The sequence below is a fragment of the Staurois parvus genome, unplaced genomic scaffold (assembly GCF_062004578.1).
Source record: "Staurois parvus isolate SC_StPar_1 unplaced genomic scaffold, SC_StPar_1.0 ptg000748l, whole genome shotgun sequence".
Lineage (NCBI taxonomy): Eukaryota > Metazoa > Chordata > Amphibia > Anura > Ranidae > Staurois > Staurois parvus.
In genome coordinates this window covers 140,188-160,333 of record NW_028318544.1, presented here as the reverse complement: position 1 = coordinate 160,333, position 20,146 = coordinate 140,188, and the positions used below count along the sequence as shown (strand labels likewise).

At 45.6% G+C, this 20,146-nt stretch overlaps 1 protein-coding gene across 1 annotated transcript in view; it reads right to left on the bottom strand.

Annotated features, from left to right (window-relative positions):
* Positions 1–293: 293 nt before the first annotated feature.
* LOC149445031 (NXPE family member 1-like) overlaps positions 294–20,146 on the bottom strand; it is a 133,151-nt gene continuing 113,298 nt past the window's right edge. The window contains exons 5-6 of the mRNA XM_089654253.1: positions 17,831–18,046; positions 294–832 (exon numbers count right to left, since the gene is read on the bottom strand). Of these exons, the coding sequence (XP_089510379.1) occupies positions 294–832; positions 17,831–18,046 (755 nt within the window). The remainder of the gene's footprint in view (positions 833–17,830; positions 18,047–20,146) is intronic.

The window sequence follows — 20,146 nt, the reverse complement described above, 5'->3', positions numbered from 1 at the left end:
GGAGCAAATTCTCTTGCAAAGTGAACAGTCCATTTGCCTTTAGTAAATCAGTCTAATACTACTGCTAAAGAAAAACAATAAAAAAATATGGGTTTGTCCAGGCAGTGTGGTTAAAATCAGAGAGCTGGGTTGAGGTAGAAACACATGCTGGGCAGCAAAGGGTGCCAGTGATTTTCAACATTCTGTTCATATTTTCCAAATAGCACTGCTGCTATTATATTCCTGTTTCCCCTGTAGTATGATGCAAAACTGGGAAAAGAAAACACAGATGACTAATCTTTCTATCTGTAAGGTCAGCTACAGATGTATGTCATCAGCATGTTGATCTCATTTCTCACATATGGTTCTGGTGGGTGAAGCTGATTGTAATTAAATGCAGTAGTCATGTCCCAACCATTTATAAAACCAACATTGATATCTTTAAAGATAATTTCCATAATGAGATAGTGAATATATGCATGAAAATCACTCATTCCTTCATATTCTCCTGCCATATCACTTGTATTCTCCGTCTTGATGATAACTTTCGTTTCTGGGCTTCTCAGAAGCAGGCGATCAATAGCACGTCGGATATTGTACAGCCTCCTGATGAAATGATGCACAGGAAATAATCTGAAATGCACCCCAATGTTGAAAGCAATCACAGTGTACTGGTTTCCTCCTATTAAGTCAATTTCATGTGGGATGGTGCGCTCCTCTCTGAGGGTTGTGAATGCTAGAAAAATGAATGGCTTCGCATGGTGTTTCCAAAGAACATGGATATTTCTTTCAGTGTCAACACCTAAATGCTTTTGTGACCATCCTGTTTCATAGACATTGAGAAATTTTATGTCTAGAAAAAAACAAAAAAAACGGATTATTATTTTGGTAAGCTTTGTAATTCTAAATGATATAACTAGACCAGAAAATCCAGGTAAACAAGGAAATAACATAGAAGCAGAGATGGGCAAAAGTCTTTAAATCTGCCAATTTGCTTGATTTGACATTTTGAGCAGTGATCCATTCATAGATTTAAATTGCTGAAATAAAATCAAAGAAAAATGTTCTCTTTTACATTTCACCCTTAAACAGCTTACTCCTTCTGACCTAAAACACATCTTGAAAAATGTCCAGATGAAAATGTGATACCAAAATGGAAAATTGAATATCAAATACTTACCACAATTTTCCTTTCCTGACAAGCTTCATGTCAGCCTACCACTGGGTATGCCCCACCCATACCCCCAGGACCTAACTCATAAATTTGACTCCCTGTCCCAGGCTGGTGTCATGTAGCTAAATTTCTGCACATAGGTGGGAGTTTGTGCTAACATAGAACTTGTCAGGAAAGAAAAATTGAGGTAAGTATCTGATATTCAATTTTTCGTTTTTCTGTCAGCCTACCACTGGGAATTAACTAGATAACCAGGGTGAGATGATGCAGAAACAAAATAAGGTTAATTATGGCCTCTGGCTAAAGATATGACTGTTTTGCAAAATGAACAGTTGTCAACAATGATGGATCTATGAAGTATTGAGTAATAGAGGTGTGTATGGATGACCACCTTGCCGTCTTGAAAATTGCCTCCAACGAGACTCTACAGGAGGCTACCTAGGAGGTTGGGATGCTTCTTGTGGAGTGTGCTGTTCTTCTATCCAGAAGGGCCAGCCCTCTATCTTTATATACCAGGGAGATCACTTTCACAAGCCAGGAAGTAATCACTCTATGCAAGGATCTGGCTTCCTTGAGTGAACCTCTGGGAATCACGATTGGGCAATTCGATGACTTGAATCTTGAGGAAGCATCGATATAAGCCTTCAGTATCCCCCTACATCCAAAGGACTAACTTGTTGTACATCATCCAGATGAAAAGAAGGCAATATGATTTCTTGAATTACAGTGAAGGTAATAAGTATTTGATCCCCTACTGATTTTGAATGTTTGCCCACTCAAAAAGAAATGATCCATCTAAAAATCGAATGACAGGTGTATTGTAACATTGAGAGACAGAATAGCAACAAATTCAAAAGAAATGCATGTCTAACAAATTATGCACTGATTTGCATGTTCATGAGGGGAATAAGTATTTGATCCCCTATCATTCAGCAGGATTTCTGGCGACCAGGTGTCTTTCATACAGGTAACAAGCTGAGATTAGACGCAGTCTCTTAAAGGGAGTGCTGCTAATTTCATTTTGTTACCTGTATAAAAGACACCTGTCCACAGGAGCAATCAAACAATCAGAATCCAAACTCTCCACCATGGCAAAGACCAAAGAGCTGTCCAGGGATGTCAGGAACAAGATTGTAGACCTACACAAGGCTGGACTGGGCTACCAAACTATCACCAAGCAGCTTGGTGAGAAGGTGACAACAGTTGGTGCAATCATTCGCAAATGGAAGAAACACAAAACAACTGTCAGTCTCCCTAGGTCTGGTGCACCATGCAAGATCTCACCTCGTGGAGTGTCAATTATCATGAGAACAGTGAGGAATCATCCCAGAACTACACATCTTGTCAATGATCTCCAGGCAGCTGGGACCACAGTCACCAAGAAAACAATTGGTAGCACACTACGCTGACAAGGATTGAAATCCTGCAGTGCCCGTAAGGTCCCTCTGCTGAAGAAAGCACATGTCCAGGCCCATCTGAAGTTTGCTACTGAACATCTGAATGATGCAGAGGAGGACTGGTTGAAAGTGTTGTGGTCACATGAGACCAAAACCGAGCACTTTGGCATCAACTCCACTCGCCGTGTTTGGAGGAGGAGGAATGCTGCCTATGATCCCAAGAACACCATCCCAACTGTCAAACATGGTGGTGGAAACATTCTGCTTTGGGGGTGTTTTTCTGCTAAAGGGACAGGACAACTGCACTGCATCAAAGGGATGATGCACAGGGAAATGTACTGTCAAATCTTGGATGAGAACCTTCTTCCCTCAGACAGGGCATTGAAAATGGGTCGTGGATGGGTGTTCCAGCATGACCCAAAATACATGGCCAAGTCAACAAAGGAGTGGCTCAAGAAGAAGCACATTAAGGTCCTGGAGTGGCCTTAATCCAATTGAAAATCTGTGGAGGGAGCTGAAAATTTGAGTTGCCAAACGTCAGCCACCAAATCTTAATAACTTGGAGAGGATTTGCCAAGAGGAGTGAACCAAAATCCTTCCTGAGATGTGTGCAAACCTGGTGGCCAACTACAGGAAATGTCTGAACTCTGTGATTGCCAACAAGGGATTTGCCACCAAGTACTAAGTCATGTTTTGTGAATTGGATCAAATACTTATTTCCCTCATGAACATGCAAATCAGTGCACAATTTGTTAGACATGCATTTCTTTTGAATTTTTTGTTGCTATTCTGTCTCTCAGTGTTAAAATACACTTACCATTTGATTTTTAGACTGATAATTTCTTTGTGAGTGGGCAAACATTCAAAATCAGCAGGGGATAAAATATTTATTTCCTTCACTGTAAATGGAATCTTGAGGCCCCTCTTGAATAAAGTCCAGAATTGGAAGCAGAACAACTCTGTTCACCAGGGAGGACATATAAGGTTCTACACACCATAGATCCACCAACTCAAAAACCCTCCTGGCTGAGGCTACCACTGCCTGGCCATCTTTAACAACAATTCCCATAGCGACACCTTCATCGTGGATTTTTGGAGCAGACAAATAGTTGAGTACTACTGTGAGGTCCTATGTAGAAATGTGGGGGTTCTGGGATGCCTTACTTTTACTACAGCCTTAAAGAATTGAAGAACCAATCTATCAGAGGCCCACTGAGTCCCTGTAAAGGTTGAGATGATGGAGACATGCCCTTTAGGTGTGCTTGTGCTCAGGCCCATGTCGAGACCTCTCTGAAGAAAACAGGGGACATGACAAACACCAGCCTGGGAGAGGGAGTCAAATTTATGAGTTTGGTCTGGCAGGTGGGGGTATGGGCGAGGCATATCGAGTGGTAAGCTGACAAGGAACTGTCAGGAAAATATGTTTTCCTAAGCACGATGGGATCCATTGGATTTTCTGGGTTACTTAAAAGGATTAGTATTATCAGTAGAGATGAGCGAATCGAACTTGGCGAAGTGGAATTCGTTTCGAATATTAGGAAAATTTAGATTTGCGCCGAATCCGAAAATTAGCAGACTTCGGATGCGCGAATCGAAATTTTTCCAAAAATGGCGGCGACATGTGCGGCGACGGAGCGGGGATCTCTGGGAAGGCGCGCAGACAAGGCGCGCTGACCCATTATGCATTCATTCATGACATGTGATCGCATTAGCCAATCAGCAGCCAGCCAGCCGTGTAATGGTCGAGCTATAAATTGCGGCCATTTTAGAATTCTCCATTAGCCTCCAGTCATTCAAGAGAGGCAGACCTGTCTGTATTGAGGGAGAGAGTTAGGGCCACAGAATCGTTACTTAGGGACACAGAACCGTTACTTAGGGCCACAGAACCGTTACTTAGGGCCACAGAACCGTTACTTAGGGCCACAGAATCGTTACTTAGGGACACAGAACCGTTACTTAGGGCTACAGAACCGTTACTTAGGGCCACAGAACCGTTACTTAGGGCCACAGAACCGTTACTTAGAGCCACAGAACCGTTACTTAGGGCCACAGAACCGTTACTTAGGGACACAGAACCGTTACTTAGGGACACACAATCGTTACTTAGGGACACAGAACCGTTACTTAGGGACACAGAACCATTACTTAGGGACACAGAACCGTTACTTAGGGACACAGAATTGTTACTCAGGGACAGACACAGAATTGTTACTCAGGGACAGACACAGAATTGTTACTCAGGGACAGACACAGAATTGTTACTCAGGGAAACACACAGAATTGTTACTGAGGGACACAGAATTGTTACTGAGGGACACAGAATTGTTACTGAGGGACACAGAATTGTTACTGAGGGACACAGAATTGTTACTCAGGGACAGACACAGAATTGTTACTCAGGGACAGACACAGAATTGTTACTCAGGGACAGACACAGAATTGTTACTGAGGGACACAGAATTGTTACTGAGGGACACAGAATTGTTACTGAGGGACACAGAATTGTTACTGAGGGACAGACACAGATTTGTTACTCAGAGACAGACACAGAATTGTTACTCAGGGACAGACACAAAATTGTTACTCAGGGACAGACACAGAATTGTTACTGAGGGACACAGAATTGTTACTGAGGGACACAGAATTGTTACTCAGGGACAGACACAGAATTGTTACTGAGGGACAGACACAGAATTGTTACTGAGGGACAGACACAGAATTGTTACTGAGGGACAGACACAGAATTGTTACTGAGGGACACAGAATTGTTACTGAGGGACACAGAATTGTTACTGAGGGACACAGAATTGTTACTCAGGGACAGACACAGAATTGTTACTCAGGGACAGACACAGAATTGTTACTCAGGGACACAGAATTGTTACTGAGGGACAGACACAGAATTGTTACTCAGGGACAGACACAGAATTGTTACTCAGGGACAGACACAGAATTGTTACTCAGGGACAGACACAGAATTGTTACCGAGGGACACAGAATTGTTACTGAGGGACAGAATTGTTACTGAGGGACACAGAATTGTTACTGAGGGACACAGAATTGTTACTCAGGGACACAGAATTGTTACTGAGGGACAGACACAGAATTGTTACTGAGGGACACAGAATTGTTACTGAGGGACACAGAATTGTTACTCAGGGACACAGAATTGTTACTCAGGGACACAGAATTGTTACTCAGGGACAGACACAGAATTGTTACTCAGGGACACAGAATTGTTACTGAGGGACACAGAATTGTTACTGAGGGACACAGAATTGTTACTGAGGGACAGACACAGAATTGTTACTGAGGGACACAGAATTGTTACTGAGGGACACAGAATTGTTACTCAGGGACACAGAATTGTTACTCAGGGACAGACACAGAATTGTTACTGAGGGACACAGAATTGTTACTGAGGAACACAGAATTGTTACTGAGGGACACAGAATTGTTACTCAGGGACAGACACAGAATTGTTACTGAGGGACACAGACGTGTTACTGAGGGACACAGATTTGTTACTGAGGGACACAGATTTGTTACTGAGGGACACAGATTTGTTACTGAGGGACACAGATTTGTTACTGAGGGACACAGAATTGTTACTCAGGGACAGACACAGAATTGTTACTGAGGGACACAGAATTGTTACTGAGGGACACAGAATTGTTACTGAGGGACACAGAATTGTTACTCAGGGACAGACACAGAATTGTTACTGAGGGACACAGAATTGTTACTGAGGGACACAGAATTGTTACTGAGGGACACAGAATTGTTACTGAGGGACACAGAATTGTTACTCAGGGACAGACACAGAATTGTTACTGAGGGACACAGAATTGTTACTCAGGGACACAGAATCGTTTAATTAAAGAGTATGTCAGACAACACGCAGAGGAGTGGCAGAGGAGGCAATGTTTTAGGAGCGAGCAGACGTGGCAGCAGAGGAAGGGGTCGAGGCAGCACTAGTCGCAGCCAGAGGCCAGTGCTCCCGGTGTCATCCAGCGGTCGTGTCTCCACCAACAACCCTGCCGTCATCGATTGGTTGGCTCGGTCGTCTTCCTCTTCCCAGGTCACCTCTGACACCTACAGCCAACGGTCGGTGGGTACGTCAGACACAACCGTTAGTTGGCATGGCCCGGGAGCAAGCCCACTGAAATCACGTGTCCTCTACCTGCCCCTGTCCTTTGGTGTTCCCTCACCAAGCGAAGTATCGCATGCTGTGGGCTTAGCCCCACTGTACAGTGAGGAAGAGCTAACAGAGGGCGGTCAGGAACGGGGGGAGACATCCGCCTCTTCAGCAGCCAGGCGAAGAAGTACTGGCGAGGAGAGTGGCTCGGTAGCCGGTCTAGAGACAGGTCTGTCTCCTGACCCACACGCAGCTGAGGGGGCTAGTAGTGAGGCGGAGACCCTAATTGATGATGATGAGGCTGATCGCACTTGGCAGCCTCGTTGTCATCAGGCTATTGCTTCCGCATCATCAGGAGAAGAGGGTGCCAGCTTGGCAGCGAGCAAAACAGTCGGTGGGTTGCCCAGGAGGCATCAGGGTCGCAGCAGTGTCAGTGGAGGCAAACGGCCACGGAGTAGAGCACCAGCTCCACTGCAGCCTACCACCACGGCCAGTAGTGGTGCCGGTGTGCACGGAGGAAGTAGCAGTCAGCCAGTGAGGAGTAGCGGGGGCAAAGTTTCCTACTCGGCGGTGTGGCAATTTTTCGTCAAGCCGCCGAGGAAGTAAACATAGCCGTATGTCGACTATGTGGCCAGAAAGTCAAGCGTGGCCAGGGGGCCCATGTTGGGACTACAGTGTTGCGTCAGCATATGCAGCGTCGCCATTTGGTGGTGATAAAGATACAAGTGTCTCATGGGTCCCTGTACGGCCTCCCATTGCTGCTGTCTCCATCGCCACACTCTGCCATGTGCCACTTTCAGGTCTCCTCACACTGCTGGTGTGTTCCATTTTGTCATAGGGTGCTGGCAGATTACGGGCCTCCCATTGCTGCTGCCAGGCCCATAATCTGCCATGGGCCCCTGTACCGCCTCCTCATGCTGCTGCCAGGTCCAGAGTGTCTCATGGGTCCCTGTACGGCCTCCCATTGCTGCTGTCTCCATCGCCACACTCTGCCATGTGCCACTTTCAGGTCTCCTCACACTGCTGGTGGGTTCCATTTTGTCATAGGGTGCTGGCAGATTACGGGCCTCCCATTGCTGCTGCCAGGCCCGTAATCTGCCATGGGCCCCCATACCGCCTCCTCATGCTGCTGCCAGGTCCACAGTGTCTCATGGGTCCCTGTACGGCCTCCCATTGCTGCTGTCTCCATCGCCACACTCTGCCATGTGCCACTTTCAGGTCTCCTCACACTGCTGGTGGGTTCCATTTTTTCATAGGGTGCTGGCAGATTACGGGCCTCCCATTGCTGCTGCCAGGCCCGTAATCTGCCATGGGCCCCCGTACCGCCTCCTCATGCTGCTGCCAGGTCCACAGTGTCTCATGGGTCCCTGTACGGCCTCCCATTGCTGCTGTCTCCATCGCCACACTCTGCCATGTGCCACTTTCAGGTCTCCTCACACTGCTGGTGGGTTCCATTTTTTCATAGGGTGCTGGCAGATTACGGGCCTCCCATTGCTGCTGCCAGGCCCGTAATCTGCCATGGGCCCCCGTACCGCCTCCTCATGCTGCTGCCAGGTCCAGAGTGTCTCATGGGTCCCTGTACGGCCTCCCATTGCTGCTGTCTCCATCGCCACACTCTGCCATGTGCCACTTTCAGGTCTCCTCACACTGCTGGTGTGTTCCATTTTTTCATAGGGTGCTGGCAGATTACGGGCCTCCCATTGCTGCTGCCAGGCCCGTAATCTGCCATGGGCCCCCATACCGACTCCTCATGCTGTGACGTTGCAACAAGGTGGAATTCAACCCTACATATGTTAGACCGCCTTTACGAACAGCGAAATGCCATCACAGATTTCCTGATGTTACAAGCGGATAAAGGTACTCCCCTGTGTAACTTAGATGTCAGCCATTGGCAGCTCATGCGTGACACCTGCCGCTTGCTCAGGCCCTTTGAGGAGGCCACGCTATTCGTGAGTCGGCAGGACTATGGGATGAATGACGTCATTCCTCTGTTGCACGTCCTGGAACAAATGCTGTTAACAATGGCTGGACAGGGTGCGGTAGACGTGGTGCACAGATCTCAACGCCACATGACCCCTGTGGGGGCAGGACAGGAAGAAGAGGAGGAGGTAGAGGAGGACATTGGTGCTCAGGAATTATTGAGTGAAATGGGTGGTTTTTCCACTCAGCGGACAGGAGTGGAGGAGCAGGAGCATCTGGTAGAGGAGGAGCAGGAGGAGACAGAGGACCCAGACGCACCGTGGCAGTATGCTGTGGAGATGGAGGCAGGGAGTCCCTCGCATTCCTTGGCACAAATGGCCCATAGCATGCTCGGTTGCTTGCGTAGCGACAGCCGAATAATAACCATCAGACAGAGGGATGACTTTTGGCTGTCCACCTTGTTGGACCCTCGCTACCATTCAAAAATGGTGGCCTTTTTCACACCTGCTGAGAGGGAGGCCAAAATAACGTACTATAAAAACCACCTATGTAGTCAGTTGGTCTCTGCCTTTCTGCGCCAACGTCCATCCTCAGACACTGTGGGCCCTGTGCGCTCGCGTTCCACTGCCATGGCAGCAGGGGAGGGGTGGGGTGGTAGGAGCAGTGGCAGCTCCACCAGCAGCGGCTGCCTCAGTCTGCCGTCGATGATGAGTAGCTTTCTTCACCAGCGCAGTGAGGAAACTACTAACCAGCCGCAGCAGCAGCAGCATCAGGTGGACCTGGAGCAGGACCTCAAACAACAGGCTTGGGCCTACTTGGACAGCACCCTGCCAACCGAGGTAGAAAATCCCCTTGACTACTGGGCAATGAAACTTGACCTTTGGCCCCAACTAGCTGAATTTGCCCTTGAAAGTCTGTCATGCCCAGCCAGTAGCGTGGCATCGGAGCGCGTGTTTAGTGCGGCAGGAGGTATTGTAACTCCGCGGAGGACACGACTGTCCACCCAAAGTGTGGAGAGACTCACGTTTGTGAAAATGAATCAGGCGTGGATTAGTCTGGATTTCAAACCACCAGTTCCTGACACAACTGACTAAATCCGCCATGAATCATGCCCCAAACATGTGCCACTTTCAGGTCTCCTCACACTGCTGGTGGGTTCCATTTTGTCATAGGGTGCTGGCAGATTACGGGCCTCCCATTGCTGCTGCCAGGCTCGTAATCTGCCATGGGCCCCCGTACCGCCTCCTCATGCTGCTGCCAGGTCCAGAGTGTCTCATGGGTCCCTGTACGGCCTCCCATTGCTGCTGTCTCCATCGCCACACTCTGCCATGTGCCACTTTCAGGTCTCCTCACACTGCTGGTGGGTTCCATTTTTGTAATAGGGTGCTGTATGGCCTCCCATTGCTGCTGCCTCCACCGCCACACTGTGGCTCCACACTCTGGTTTTGGCCCCGTGACTGCCCAAATGAGTGAAGTGTGCGGTGATTCTAAGATCGACGGCACTCATCTGCATGTCATACTGACTGACAGTATTATTTCTCTTCCCCAGCAGACTCCAAGGGCATTTAAATTAAAGGTACAGTGTTCTGCACTAATATAAAGGCTCTCTGAAGCCTAGAAACACCCTTTTATAAGTTAAATTCGCAGCGAATATATTCGCATCGAATCGAATTTATTCCTCGAATTCGCCGAATCAGCCGAATCGAATTTTTGAATACTTCGCTCATCTCTAATTATCAGCATCTTAGACAAAGTAAAAACTATCAATAAAAAAGTCAAAATTCATCTGTCCTTGTTTAGACTTTTCACAGGTACAGCAAAGTGCCAACATGTTTCTGCAATTTAACAATGCTTCACTCAACAATATGGTTATTTAACTCAATTTTGTAAGTCAGAAATGTGTAGCAGACCATGAAACAAATACTTAGATAACCTCAAAGACATCAACAACCCAGCAAGAAATAAGGGTAAATGAATAGGGACATCCTTGCAGGATTACTGTGATAAAAACAGCAATAAAGACTAGATTGTTGCTAGTTTAAAAAAAATTGCAGCAGCAATGCAGCATCATCAGTGACAGAGAATAGCCAGAGTCTGAGACTCAGCGGAGTTGATATTTGTTCCCCAAATGGAAAATTGTACTGAGAAAAAATACAGAGTTTGTCTGTCTCTGGCTTCAGTACCTTGGCTTCAGTAAGGCAGGCCATAGTACCAAGAAAGAAATTTCCCCATCGATAGAGGAATCCCTCCTGCAGAGATATTGTCTTATCCCAGTAGTGGGGGGCCATCCCTGCCACTAGCAATAGTCACGTGAAAAATCTGACAGGCTGGTTGTACCCAGGTCATACAACAATCAAATAGGGTACAACCAGCCTACCCATAGATGGTTTGAATCTCGGCAAGTCCCTGCTAAACCGACTGAGATTTGAACCATTTATGGTCAGTTTAACATACTAACCTGAACAATACCGTAGATAAGAAAGCAAGAACTTCTTATCTGCAAGTCAGTAAAAATGATCAAAGTCATTGCAGCAGCATGACGTATATGCTGTCAAATCAGCATCACCAAGATCAACATCCATGAATCATAATTAACGTAGACATTGTTAATACTCTAGCAATCATACTCTAAACTGTCATATGAGAAATAAATGTACAGAAGAAAAGAAGAGAGAGAAAAAAAGAGACCCATAACTTTAGCAATATACAGATTTAGAGACTTGCAACAGGAAGTATGAGAAAAGGTTGAAACTATTGCTGAATCAGTGGCCATGGAACAGGTCTCCAACCAAACTGTTGTAGGATCTGGAATGGACAACATATAGGTCTAAAAGATCCTAAGAAACTAACTGTAGTTGGATAAAGGAAAGATTGGAAATTCAAAGGCACAAGTTGGACAGAGCATCTTATTTTTCAACCCAAAAGAAAGAAAAAAAAGAAAAAAAAAAGAAAAAGAAGAGTTTGTTGCATAAGGAATAAGCACACTGGAGCCTGCGTATATGCTCTGACTCCCTTATGGTACTAGGAAGGCGGCACCAACGCCTATCTCTAAAAAGAAGGGAATTTTTCAATGAGCTGGGGAGTGGAAAAAGAAAGGAGGAGAAGGAAAAGACATAACAGGGGGTCAGAGGAGAAAGACGAGAAAGGTGCGGGGGGGGGGGGGGGGGAGATGAGGTAATATTCTCTCGTTCACCAAGCCTCCCCTCCATGATAATTTTATCTTAGAATTGGGCTGTTAAATCATCGTGAGAAGGTCTCTGTACTAACTATATTTTATGGTAGTAAAATGATCTCCCCGCTGTGCTATTGTCTGCTGATAGGGTACTGCCCCCCTCAAGAACACATTGTTCAGTGCTTGCAGCCATTGGCTGAGAGCACTGGTCAGTTGACGATCGACTGCTGATTTTCCAGCACATTCGTTCAACAGAAGCTGGAAAGTGAGATTGGCTTCTGTAAAATAAGGACCTGTACACACAGGCTGAATATCAACTGTACCGGCTAATTCTGGCCAATATTTGGCCTGTGTATGGGGCTTTAAAGTCCTGTGGTTAATCCAGGTGCCCTCACATCTGTGTAGGTTGATGCTGTTTTGAAATATATCCAGTAGGCCTAATTATTGTAGAATATTGATTGTCTGCCTTGGAATGTATGTATCAGTTCCTCCATTTCCTCTATTTTTTTCAACATAGTGAACCAATTCCTGAGTGAGGAAACACACAAATGGGGGATACATAAGTGTGTTGCATTAATCAGATGCATTGTTAATCATTTGAAGTACCCTCTGCCCTCTAGAGCTGAGTGGTGAATCAGGTTTTGTGCGGGCAGGAATTCTAACTATTTGGAGGAGACTCATAAGGTAATATCATTAACTTTTGTCCAATAGGGTTGTGATAGTTTGCATTCCCACCGCCCAGTTGCAGCACTAATACTGATTGGACACTGAAGGATTTTGTGCAAAAGGAAGGGAGTTCTGTACCATCTGCAGTATACTTTGAAATTGTGATTCTTGTTGATCCTTAGTTGAATCCAGTCCCAGTCATCATCTGAAAGAGTTATGCCTAAGTCTGCCTTCCATTTGGAGTTGAAGCGTTGTCAGCAGGAAGGTGAATCATCTGTAATTATGTCAGTACTGAGATCAGATGTCTGCGGGGAGATTTAGAAAGACACAATTTTTCAAACTGTGTGAATGTTCTACTGAATTCTGAGCGATGAGGTGAGTTGGCAAGACAGTGTTGTAATTGAAGGTAGGACCACCGAGGAAAATGAGTCAAGGAATCAGAAGTCAGATCTTAGGCAAAAGGAACATTTATTGAAAAGGTCCTCTACTCTAAAACAAGAGACATCCTTGCAAGCTGTCCTAAAGGAGAGTTGAGGGTCGGGAGAAAAGTCAGGATTTCCTACGAGAGGAGTCATGGGCCCAGGCACTGAAGACAAATTTGAATTTCTTACACAAAGTGCAAAAGTAAGTGAGAAATGGACCGATCCAGGGATGCGAACATAGGCAACAATAAAGATCCTCCTGATGCAGTCAGGGACAAGCCGTAAGAGAGTCCTCTGCTATACATTGTTCTAGGCCTACCCAGGCTTTTGAAGTAGCATAAATGTGCCAGTCCATCATCTTAGTAAGAAGGCAAACTTTATGACAAGCCATAAGATCTGGGAGACTGATTCTACCTGCCTGTTTGTGGACGCAACAATTGAAGAAGGCTTATCCTTGGCATCTTTACTTTCCAGATAAAAGTGGAAAAAAAATTCCAGATCCAGTTGAGTTAATAAAGGTCTGAGAGGACGGAGTGGAGCTAAATGCCTAATTAAGAGATGGTTTTTGGCTCCCACACAGAGAAGGGGATTCCCAGTGATACTGTAATACCAAGTCTTGTGGTAGTGTGATATTTAGGACATGAGATTTGGATAAGTTAAGCTTGAAATTGGAGAGAGACTGGTATGTCTGAATTTATGCTAGAAGTGCGGGGAGCATGGTTAGTGGATGAGAGAGGAATAAGAAGATATTGTCAACGAAGGCTGCCAGTTTAAATTTCAGTGTATGGACAGTAATACCTTCAAAGTCTGGATTTGCTTAAATGCACTGCAGGACGGGCTATTGAATGCCTTCTCAGCATCCATCTAAAAAAAATTGCTGTCACGCTTACGTGCACATTGCTTCCTGTCTGAGTTGCTCAGGTTCCTGCCTATCTGCCCGAAACCTAGGTATTATTAAACCTTTCCACCTGTGTGTTAGTGTTCGAGCAACGTGTCTTCACGTAGAAGCCAGACACCCAGTTCCTGGACTGTTCACTGCCACTTGAGTGTTCCCATATTCTGTGTGTTTGATCCGGTCTTTCTTATCAGTGTTTTCTCTCTGGCTGTGCAGTTATATTCCCATTAGTTTCTGTCTGTGGATCCCTTTAGTTCCTGTTGCTGTGTGTGTTCTTCTCAGTGTTGTTTTCCTTGCAGCGTCTTCTCCCTTGTCATCCCTTCCTATCTTGCTGCAGTAGGTTACCTTGCTCCCTAGTATCCTGTGCTATCCCTGCGTCCTTTCAGCAAGTAAACAAGATAAACATGAATCCTGCACACTATTGGCAGTACAAAAAGACTATCATTTAAAATGGTGGAAGAAGCTATAAACAATCAACGTAATAGACAATGGATAGGAGATTAGTCTCTGTTGGCCAGATTCAGCTAGAGTGATGAGCATAGTCTAATCAAGGGAACATAGAGTGGGATATCCACAAAAAAACTGAGATCTGTGTCCTGCTGTAGACATTGACCAAATGGCCAGGGTGTGCTCCAAGGGTTCCGGCTGCACATCTAAATAAGTAATAAGGGAAGTCTTATGCACATGCTAGGTTATAACGCAGCACCTTTGATTTATTACTCTAAATAATGCTTCTGTTTGGAGAGCCCTAAGGCCGTCGGACAATACTATATACTTGGGCGGATAATTGCAGTGGCGTGTGACACAAGAAGCTCAAGGGCAGACGTAACAGGGTAGTAGTGTTAGACCATGTCCAGGCCAGCTAGGGAAGTGGGCAAAACAGCCTGCTAGCAAAGGGACCATCAGTACACACTGCATCAGCTGAACGAACCCAATCATAAATATAAGTCCAGGAGGCATATTGGGTAAAGGAGTGTAAAAGGCCCCATATGTAGGAGGCATTCTACATGGATGTCTCTACCGTAGCCAACTGTAACATGAGGAGATAGATGAGCTAATTAGTTAGACAGGATCAGCCATTCCCGGGGGATCTTCATGTCTTCAGCTGTGGTATGGAGTAGAGAATCCTCTGCATCTTGGGGTACGCTGATCTGTAGAGCCCTGGAGGGATTCACTCCAAAATTCTCCCCGTAGCATAAAGCCTATGTGATCTGCCCTGATGAGTGTCTGTAAGGCCAAACAATATTCACTTGTAGGGGATATTTCTATATCAGGGGTATTGAATTAAAATTCAAGGAGGTCCAGTCACTAAAATCTTTTTCTGGCCAAGGTCAGAAAATAAATGTCCCCATTAGTGTTCCCCCTTACATCAGGTTCCCCCTCCAGAGTGATTTACTACATTGGGTGCCACCATCAGACTTACCCCATAAATTAGTTGTCACCATCAGCGTACCCCCCCATATCAGGCAACCCCATCAGAGCAGCCCCTTAAGTAATGTGTTGCCATATAAGTGCTCCCATACATCAGGCATTTCCATCAGAGTGCCCCCATACATCAGGCCTTCTGCATCAGAAGGCCCCCTTACATTTGGTGTCTCCCATCAGTGTGCCCCCTTACATCAGCTGTCCCCAGTAGAGTGCCCCATTATATAAGGTTCCCCCATCACGGTGACACCTTACATAGGGTGTGCCCATCAGCGTGCCCTTATACATTAGATGTTACCATCAGAATGAAACTTTACGTCATCTATCTCCATCACATCAGGTGTGCCCATCAGAGTGCTCCTTTACATCAGTTGTCCCCATCAGAGTGCCCCTTTACATCAGGTATCCCCAACAAAGTGCCACCTTGCATCAGGTATTCCTGTCAGAGTGCCGTCTTACACTCAAAGTACCCCTTTCCATTATATTTCCCCATCAGACTGCCCCTTTACATCATATTCCCCATAAGAGTTTCCCTTTCCATCACATGTGCCCATCAGAGTGCCCCCTTAACATAAAATGTGCCCATCAGAGTGCACCTTAACAAATAAGCAGAATGCTGATGGACACATTTTATGTTAAGGGGCACTCTGATGGGCACATTTTATTAAGGAGCACTCTGATGGGCACATTTATAATAATAATAATTCAGATTCCCCACTGAGTGTTGTTGGGGCACTGCTCGGGCCATTCTCGGACTGTGGCCCGCCATTTAGTGGCCGCAGTTCTATATCAAAGAGCTTGTAAGAGTGGCTTGAGGGCTCTAGGAGAGGTTTTGTTACACTCTGACCTCCGATCTATTGAATGTAAATTCTTCCTGTTCCATGGCCCTTTGCAAGATTTCCTTCTTTAGATGAAAGGCAGCAAAACAGCAAATTACATCACATGGTAGGTCTTCCTCTCGTCAAAGGACTCTGTGAGTGTGTTCCAGGACTACAGAAGAATCCTGTGGCCTTTCAGGCAAACTGTTGAATAGAATCTGAAAGGCACTGGGCAGCTCAAGATTTGGGTATATCCCTGTTATCCAGGTCTTTTAGTTTACACTGAATTTCTATAAGAGGAAGGCTGTGCTGAGCCATTTAGTGCTGGAGTTCCTGGATGTCAGCATCATGGTGCCCAGCTGCCTGCTCAACCTCCATGAGGCATTCCACCACTCCCCGCAGCTCTTCCTTCAGATGGGACACCGCATCAGAGAGCGTTTTTTATGTCAGAAGCTATGGACTGCAGATCAGTCATATTGGGCATCTGCTGGAGGAGGTTCATAATGGATTCTGTGTCCATCCTAGGCTTCGGCTGGGGAACATTTTTTTAAGCAGTTACAGTCAACAGTTTAGTTCCTTTTGGGATAAAGGTTTTACATAAATAAATAAAAGTTGAACCAGCACTCCTGTAAGTGGTAAATGGTTTGTCTCCATCCTCTAACTGCTACATCTGCAGGACAGATTGTTCTGTTAAAAAACAACAGACTCACTGGCCAGAATACCAGATAAGCATTAGTAAGCTGCTCTATAATTAAAGTCATGGAAAGGCTAAATTATTTTTTTTTAGAAAAACACACATGCTTTTGGGTCCTCCTCTTGTTTGTGTGCCACCATAGGAAGCCGCCTTCTATGGGGGCGCACATGTGGGCTTGTTTCCAAGCTGGGTAGTGTGCTTCCATAGATACACACATCATGGCTTGGCCCCATCCCCCCACTCTCTGTTCACAGGATTTGATTGACAGCAGCAAGAGCCAATGGCTCCCACTGTTGCCTCTCTGTCCTTTGAGTGCAAGGAGACAGGAGAGAGCTGCAAAAGACAGGCAGAGCTCCGGATTGAGTGAGGTAAGTATTTGAGTGGGGAATGGGCAATACAAATACTTGGACATTTTAATGTACTACCTGCATTAAGGTAAAAAATGGCATGCCTTTACAACCATTTTAAAGTTTGTTTTTGGAGTTATTATTGCTTTTAGGGCAACATGTAAATATTTGAAAGTCCAGTCAAAACCTAACTAAGCTTAAACCTACTCCCACCCCTATTCTAAGCCCTATGTTAACTATTTTGTAAAGGAAAGATCTGTATACTTACCTAATCAAAGGGCACTCTGGTCCAGCCATGTGATCTCCCCAGCAGCTGGCATCAGGGGAAAGGTGAGAGCAGCAAAAATGACTGAAGTGCCTGGGTGGTGATGTCACCCATAGACTCACCATGGGACATTTATTTTTGGCTGTCCCTCCTCTACACTGAAGGCGGCGCTGGGACCACAATCACGTGATCAGACTGGAGTGCCCTTAGATTAGGTAAAAATAAACATCTTTCCTTGACAGGGTAATTAGCATAACGCTTCGAATGGGGGTGGGAGTAGATTTAAGCTCAATTAGGTTGTTTTGACCAAATGTCTACTTTTATGTCCATAGTGTGGCCACAGTTACAGTAAGAATATATACATATTTGTTCATAGCCTGGATATAGGAGCATTCTCTTCTGATTATTATTTACAAACTCACCTGAGAATATAGCTAGATATGCTCTCAACATTTATTGTGAACATGACATAAAGATTTAAAAAATAATAATCATAGTTTCATACTAGGAATACTTACTTTTCAACTTATTTTCAAAATAATACATCCACTGATGGGTGGTTGAGTCTCCAAACATAAAGAAGAACTTTCCCTTCATGCAAGCGTTTAATTGTTCTACCCCATGGTAGGTCTGCATGTTGCAATTAATTGGGTACCAGATATTGTTCATAACATATCCACTGGGGTATTCTAAATTCTCTCCCGTTTTGCATTTCTTTTTTGTCTCCAGGCGATCTGTCAAAAAATATAATCTAAGTATTTGCATTAATAATATCACCATTACTTTTGATTTGCCTCACAGCTAACAAATTCATTGTCTAACCATTCAATTATAGAGATCATTTGCATCTGTGGTCTATATTTTCATCTCAACAAAAAGTGACTAGAACAAATCATGGACATGTTTGGCACTTATTTGTAACAAGCAGATGTAATACAACCATTACAGACCAGCGCTGCTCCAAGCCTGCAGTGTCAGTCTCCCAGGTTTATATTCTGTATACAGGCTCTGGCAAAAATATAGCACATCTCACACCAAAATGCAATATAGCATGCAGATACTGCTGCACACTGTATCCAACTCCAATGAAAGGTGAATGAAAAACTGTCTTCAACGCAGATCCCATTCCATCGTTCACTTTAATGTTTGTGTAGCACTGCCCCTTGGGACAAGCTGGAATATATTATGGGTCCTGCGCTCAATAGATCCAACCCTAAGCAAACCCAATCCCTCTGGCACAACTGGTAATGAATAGCAAATACCCCGCCAAGAAATTTGCTGACACAGGGTTAAATGAAACAAGAACAATTTTATGGAGAATGAAATGCAGTGTAGAGGGGTGGGGTTCCCCTTTCAACTTCATTACTTACTTTTCTTCTTTTTGCAATGCAGTAAATTTGGTCTGCCACTAGAGGGCTTCACAGCCAAGAGTCTCCGGATGGCAGAGTTGCACTTTAAGCAGAATACAACTGATATCAAACAAATAAACTTACTTATACTCTATCAATGAAATGTATTACCCACACCGGTGTATGATTCTGCTTCTGAGGGGCGTTAGCCAAAAATCACCTCAGAGTCAGAACAGAATGCAATAAAGAGGTACCTCTAATCAGGCTACTAAGCCAGATTCCCCCACTCTAGTCCTTGTAACAGTGGAGCTCTAGTTGGTGCACGTTTAGTCCTTACAATGAAGTAAATAGCAGCTGAAGGCTTCTTTGGAGTTTCAGCTGGTGTGGGTTACATCAGATTTCACTAGGTTTCTGGGCTGAGAGAATCCAATCTCAGTGTCTAGAGCAACACAAAGCACCCCAAGACCAGGGGCAGTCGCAGGATGCAATCTCCCAGTATGTGTCAGTCCCCAGGGCAGACAGTCTCAATTACACTGGTGGTGAGGGGCAAAGCAGGCAGAGGGATCTGTGGCTTGCACAGGGCCCCGGATGTGTGAGATCCCAGCAGTGGGGTGCGGATGTCCCAGTCTATATGCAAAGTGTGAATGGTGTGTCTTACTCTCTCCAGGGGGACAGCTCACCAGACTCTGAACACACAGCAGGGTCCCTCTATCCGCGCTGAGTGCTGTAGTGCCTCCTCCTCTGCTTGGACGGGCTCCACGTGTCCCTGTCTTTTCTCCAGCCTCGTGTGTCTCTGTTCTCCCCTTCACTTCCTGCTTCCTCCCCTTCCCTGCATTCTTTGCTGTGTAGTGGATGAGTCATCAACTTGGCAGAATGCCCAGGTTTTACAAATAGGGGAGAGAGAGGAAGGACTGACTGCTCACCATGTGATTCCTTCTGAATCCTCTTGTACAAGGAGCCTGCTACACACTCCCCCCACCAGAGAAACTTTGGTCCTCCAAAGACAGCAGTAAAAGCAACCTGTTACATGCTTCTTATATACAGGCGGAGCAAAAGCAAAGTTAGTACACACAGGAAATTAAATTATTCACACTTGCATAAGAATCTGGCAGAGGAACCTCCCACCATGTAGCAGAGTGAGGGTTGTCCTGCCCATAGGCCACACTAATGGGAATGGCCCAACCAGATGTGCCAGGGGGTGAGTTGGGGCTGTTCTCTACCGAAACTGCTGTAGGAGAACCAGGCGTCACGAGATTCCTTTGAGAAGCATGTACTACTTCCTCAGAGTTTTCACCCAACACATCATATGTCAGTCTCTTTGGGGGTTGAATAACTCTACGCTCTCTCTGTTCTCTGGGCTCTAGCAATGGTTCTGGCGTTGCTTCCGATGTTGGTTCTGACACTACTGACTCATCAACCCTCGCTTCTTGCTCGATGCTCTCTGTCTCTCCCAGTTCAGCTTCCTCCACATCTTCTCCCTCATCA